The 6,201-nt window shown below is 38.3% G+C and overlaps 1 protein-coding gene across 1 annotated transcript; it reads left to right on the top strand.

Annotated features, from left to right (window-relative positions):
- The first annotated feature begins 369 nt into the window (after nucleotides 1–369).
- Nucleotides 370–2,807, top strand: LOC141520382 (disintegrin and metalloproteinase domain-containing protein 20-like). The gene has a single exon (XM_074232071.1). It carries the CDS (start codon nucleotides 470–472, stop codon nucleotides 2,756–2,758), a length of 2,289 nt encoding a protein of 762 aa, XP_074088172.1. The 5' UTR covers nucleotides 370–469; the 3' UTR covers nucleotides 2,759–2,807.
- The last annotated feature ends 3,394 nt before the right edge of the window (nucleotides 2,808–6,201 follow it).

Below are 6,201 nucleotides of genomic sequence, written 5' to 3'. Positions count from 1 at the left end.
ACAGAGTAATTTCCTCATTTTCATTCACCACCCTTCCTTATTTTAAACATTACTAATTTGATGAATGAGGGACATGCTATTTGTATATTTTACCTAGACTTTAACAAAGCTACAAGCTATTTTTGAGGAGAAATTAGAGTTGGATTTGATCATGTTATGATCAGATAGATTTGAAATTAGTTGAACAACAGGGTTCAGAAAGTTGACTAATAGTTCAATGTAACTTTGTCAGAAAGACACACACAGACACACAGACACAGACACAGACACACACACACACACACTGCTCCCCTCCACACATTGTTCAGTGTAGCGAGCCCAGGCTTGACCCCAGATTGTTACGTAAACCGGGATAAGGGATTACAGAGGACTTGGCAGTTGACCGCTATGTTGCTCTCAGGATACCCCCCTCCTTCAACCACCTCTGTCTTCACCTTCAAGGCTCCCTGCTCCTTGCTCCGGGCTTCTTATGGGGGCCTCTGTAGCCAGGGTCGGGCTCCTCTTGGCCCTCGGGCTGGCGCTCACGGACCCCGCTGGCTGCGTCCAGCACCGTCCTGGCTGGCGCCTGTCCTCTTTCGAAGTGGTGATTCCCCGCCAGTTAAGCAGCCGAAGAGCCCTCCGAGGACTCAGCGGCACTCTGGCTGAAGTGGCCGGGCGTCTCTCCTACTCGCTGCGCTTTGGTGGCAAGAGGTACGTGGTCCATATGCGGGTCAAGAAGTTCTTGTTACCCAGACACCTTCCGGTCCTGGTGGACAACGAGCACGGAGCGCCCCAGGAGGAATACCCCTATATCCCGACTGACTGTTACTACCATGGCTACTTGGAAGGGATCCCCGCATCCATGGCTGTCCTGAACACCTGCCAAGGGGGTCTTCGAGGCACTCTGCATTTGGATGACTTCACCTATGAAATCGAGCCTCTCCACAATTCTTCCCAGTTTGAACATGTGATATCCCAGCTTGTGCCAGAACAAGGGGAGGTCGGGAAGGGTCTTTTTCGATGCAGTTTAACCAATCAGGAAATGAATGAACAGTTTTCCAACTCAGAGATTGGTATTCGTCCTCGCACAGGTCGCTTTAGCCACTGGGTGCCACATTTCCGCTATTTAAAACTTGCAATTTGTGTTAGCAGCTCTAGAATGGAAACTCATAATAGGAATCTCACGATTCACATTGACCAAATGGTGACTTTGACTCACATTATTGATTCCATTTATAAGCAATTTCGGGTTTTTACCGTTCTGGTTTTTCTCTATCTTTGGCAATATTCCGATAAAATACCACTAACAGGTTCTTCATCTGAAATAGCAAAGCATTATGGATTGTGGAAAGATTTAGTGATCTCTAGCAAATTTCCACATGATACTTCAGCCCTCATTACTGGAAACAAGGCAGGGGAAACAGGTTTTGCTGCTTTTCCAAATTCACTATGCAATGGCAACTGGGCAGCAATACTATTGTGGTTTCAGGATGATAGTGTATTTTATTATTCAGTAATCTTGGCACATTATATAGGTCACAATTTTGGCCTGTCTCATGATCAGATTTACTGTCATTGTATCCGAAGGTCACATTGTCTCATGGAAGATTATCCACTTTTTTCTGATTCTCTCAGTAATTGCAGTTATAGACAATTTTTCAATTTAGTTAATTACTGGGATAGATGTTTAAACAGGCTTCCCAACAGGCAGGATAATTTTGCTTTTTCATCTCGTCTTTGTGGTAACAAGAAAATAGACTTCTTGGAAAAGTGTGATTGTGGTTCAATTAAAGAATGTCTTGCTGATCCATGTTGTAGTATGAAGTGTGAGTGGACCCCTGGTTCTGAATGTGATCATGGATCATGCTGTGAAGACTGTCATTTTAGTAACACAGGGCTACTTTGCAGACGTGCAGTGAGCACCTGTGATCTTCCAGAGTTCTGTAATGGAAGCTCAGCCTTCTGCCCTACAAATACCTATATTCAAGACGGGACACCATGCACTCCAAATGCCATTTGCTTTAATGGTAATTGTACTGACCGACATCTACAATGCAGAGAAATGTTTAGTCATGAAGTTGTAAATGCCAATAATGCATGTTATGAAGAGTTGAATATAAAAGGAGATAGATTTGGAAACTGTGGAGTTAAGCCTGAAAAGAAGAAAAAATCAAATAGAAATACAGAGAAAGAAATAACATATATTACTGTACCATGTCAACAATCAGCTATCTTATGTGGAAGGCTGCAATGTGAAGGTTTGAAGACAATGCCAAAATTAAATGAAGACATTACAATTCACCAATTAGTAGTAAAGAAGAACAAAAAGGAATTTATCTGTTTTGGGACAGACTTTCACTTTGGGACAGGGTGGATAGATTTTGGAATGGTGTGGGATGGGTCAAAGTGTACCAAAACCACAATGTGCTTAAATCAAATGTGTGTTCCTATAGCTCAGTTGCATTTTGACTGTAGTCCTGCAAAGTGTAATTATAGAGGTGTTTGCAACAACAACAGGAATTGTCATTGCCAGTTTGGTTGGTCCCCACCATCTTGTATTTTGTTGGGTTATGGTGGAAGCATAGATAGTGGACCTACTGATAATGATGGCACTGATTATGTCTTTTTATTAATTTGGATTTTTATCATTATTCGCGTGGCTTTTTTCATAGTATCCTGCAGCATTGCAATTGCAATGTACATTCAAATATCCAGCAAAGGATGGGCACACTTATTTTTAGATAGGGTCTTTTTTTCCCTAAGGCAGTCAAGAACTTGAAACACCTAGAAAGAAAAATGAACATTCTGGCAACAAGGTCATTTGTTTCTGAAAGTCAAAAATAAATTTGTTTGAGAACTGGTTGTGTTATGTGTGCTGAAATAGTGTTCTCCCATCTGGCCTGCTCAGTACACTTTATGTCATTTTGGAGGAATGAAAAAAAAGTTTGCAAAGGCAATCACTTTTCCAAATTAGTGATTAAGCACTATCTATGAGTGAAGGCAGACTGAATAAATCAATGAAGTCATTCTAGACTCTTAAGTGTCAGGATATTAAGCCCGGATTTCTCTAGGTAAGAGCATTTCTCTGTTTAATCAATGGTAGTTTTTATATAAGTGAGAAAATCTTTGATTAGCATAGCATAGAATCATTACATAGGAAGATATTCAGATTAACCAAGGACAAATTTTATGAGTTGTCTATAAAATATAAAGCAGGTTTGTGCCTGAGAGACCTCTAATGTCTAATACCAGGGAGGAGAGAGAGCCAGAACGAATGGTTTGAATTAAGAAGTAGAAGTCTAAGACTGAGTCCTGGGGACTATAATCTTCCTTCCCTTCTCACAACCCCCAGTTGATTCCCTCTTAAGACTTTAGCTGAAATATTCTCTTTTCTCCTCTGACAAGTACTGAAAATCTCAAAGCAGAAATGGTTTGATATTTTAATGGCAAACCACAAAGTATGACCAAGTTTCCTCAGATAATCTGACTATTCAACAAATTGATGGAGGACTTTTATTTATTTTTATTTTTTATTAAAGATAATATTTGAGTCTTATAATTCCCCCCCAATCTTACTTCCCTCCCCCCCCCACAGAAAGCAATCTGTCAGTCTTTACTTTGATTCCATGTTGTACCTTGATCCAAATTGAGTGTGATGAGAGAAAAATCATATCCTTAAAGAAGAGACAAGAAGTCTAAGAGGTAACAATATCAGACAATAAGATATCTGTTTTTTCCTAAATTAAAGGGAATAGTCCTTGAACTTTGTTCAGACTCCACATCTCCTTATTTGGATACAGATGGCACTCCTTTGCAGAGACCCCAAAATTGTTCCTGATTGTTGCACTGAGCAAGTCCTTCAAGGTTGAACATTACTCCCATGTTGCTGTTAGGGTATACAGTGTTTTTCTGGTTCTTCTCATCTCACTCAGCATCAGTTCATGCAAATTCCTCCAGGCTTCCCTGAAATCCTGTCCCTCCTGGTTACTCATAGAACAATAGTGTTCCATGACATACATATACCACAGTTTGCTAAGCCATTCCCCAATTGAAGGACATTTACTTGATTTCCAATTCTTTGCCACCACAAACAGGGCTACTATAAATATTTTTGTACAAGTGATGTTTTTACCCTTTTTCATCATTTCTTCAGGGTTATAGACCCAATAGTGGTATTGCTGGGTCAAAGGGTATGCTCAGTTTTGTTGCCCTTTGGCCATAGTTCCAAATTGCTCTCCAGAAAGGTTGGATGAGTTCACTGCTCCACCAACAGTGAACTAGTGTCCCATATTTCCCACAACCCTTCCAACAATGATCATTATCCTTTCTGTTCATAGTGGCCAATCTGAGAGGTGTGAGGTGGTACTTCAGAGAAACTTTTTGCATTTCTCTAATAATAATTTAGAGCAATTTTTCATATGGCTATGGATTGCTTTGATCTCATCTGTAAATTGCCTTTGTATATCCTTTGACCATTTGTCAATTGGGGAATGGCTTTTTTGTTTTAAAAATATGACTCAGTTCTCTGTGTATTTTAGAAATGAGTCCTTTGTCAGAATCATTAGTTATAAAGATTGTTTCCCAGTTTACTACATTTATTTTGATCTTGATTACAGTGATTTTATCTGTGCAAAAGCTTTTTAATTTAATGTAATAGAAATCATCTAGTTGGTTTTTGGTGATGTTCTCCAACTCTTCCTTAGTCATAAACTGCTCCCCTTTCCATAGATCTGACAGGTTAACTAGTCCTTGATCTTCTAATTTGTAGTATTGTTTTTAATGTCTAAGTCCTGTAGCCATTTGGATCTTATCTTGGTAAAGGGTGTTAGGCGTTCATCTAATCTAAGTTTCTTCCATACGAACTTCCAATTTTCCCAGCAGTTTTTATCAAAGAGGGAGTCTTTATCCCAATAGCTGGACTCTTTGGGTTTATCAAACAGTAGATTACTATAATCGTCTCGTGCTTTTGCATCTAGTCTATTCCACTGGTCCACCACTCTATTTCTTAGCCAATACCAAACAGTTTTAATGACTGATTCTTTATAATATAATTTTAGATCAGGTAGGGCTAAGCCCCCTTCTTTTGCACTTTTTTCATTAAGCTCCTGGAAATTCTTGACTTTCTATTTCTCCATATGAATTTACTTACAATTTTTTGTAATTCATTAAAGTAATTTTTTTTGGAATTTTGATTGGTAGGGCACTAAACAGGTAGTTTAGTTTTGGTAGAATTGTCATTTTTATTATATTAGCTCTACCTATCCATGATCAGTTGATATTTACCCAGTTATTTAAATATGATTTAATTTGTGTGAGAAATGTTTTATAATTGTTTTCAAAAAGTTTCTGAGTCTGCCTTAACAGGTAGACTCCCAGGTATTTTATATTGTCTGAGGTTACTTTGGGATTTCTCTTTCTAGCTCTTCCTGCTGTAGCTTGCTAGACATATATAGAAAAGTTGAGGATTTATGAGGGTTTATTTTATAGCCTGCAACTTTGCTAAAGAGTGAGAGTTTTGTCTCTTCCTTCCCAATTTTAATTCAATTTCTTTTTCTTCTCTTATTGCTGAAGCTAACATTTCTAATACAATATTGAATAGTAGTGGTGATAATGGGCACCCTTGTTTCACCCCTGATCTTATTGGCAATGCCTCTAACCTCTCCCCATTGAATATAATACTTGTTGATGGTTTCAGATAGATACTGCTAATAATTTTAAGGAATAGTCCATTAATTCCTAAACTCTCTAGTGTTTTTAGTAGGAATGGATGCTGTATTATGTCAAAAGCTTTTTCAGCATCTATTGATAAGGTCATATAATTTCTGATAGGTTTGTTGTTGATATAATTGAGTATACTAACAGTTTTCCTAATATTGAACCAGCCCTGCATTCCTGGGATAATACTACTTGATAATAATGTATTATCCTAGTGATAACTTGTTGTAATCATTTTGCTAAGATTTTATTTAAGATTTTTGCATCTATATTCATCAGGGAGATAGGTCTATAATTTTCTTTCTCTGTTTTAACTCTTCCTGGTTTAGGTAGCAGCACAATATTGGTTTCATAGAAAGAGTTAGGCAGAGTTACATATTTCCCTATTTTTCCAAAGAGTTTGTATAGAATTTGGAACCAATTGTTCCTTAAATGTTTGGTAGAATTCACTTGTGAATCCATCAGGCCCTGGAGATTTTTTCTTAGGGAGTTCAATGATGGCTTATT

Source organism: Macrotis lagotis, chromosome 4 (assembly GCF_037893015.1).
Source record: "Macrotis lagotis isolate mMagLag1 chromosome 4, bilby.v1.9.chrom.fasta, whole genome shotgun sequence".
NCBI lineage: Eukaryota > Metazoa > Chordata > Mammalia > Peramelemorphia > Peramelidae > Macrotis > Macrotis lagotis.
The sequence above is the reverse complement of the archived record's forward strand: the minus strand, read 5'-3'. Positions and strand labels throughout refer to the sequence as shown.

Excerpts from the sequence above, each read along its gene's own strand:
- LOC141520382 (XM_074232071.1), top strand. The coding sequence starts at position 470 with ATGGGGGCCTCTGTAGCCAGGGTCGGGCTCCTCTTGGCCCTCGGGCTG.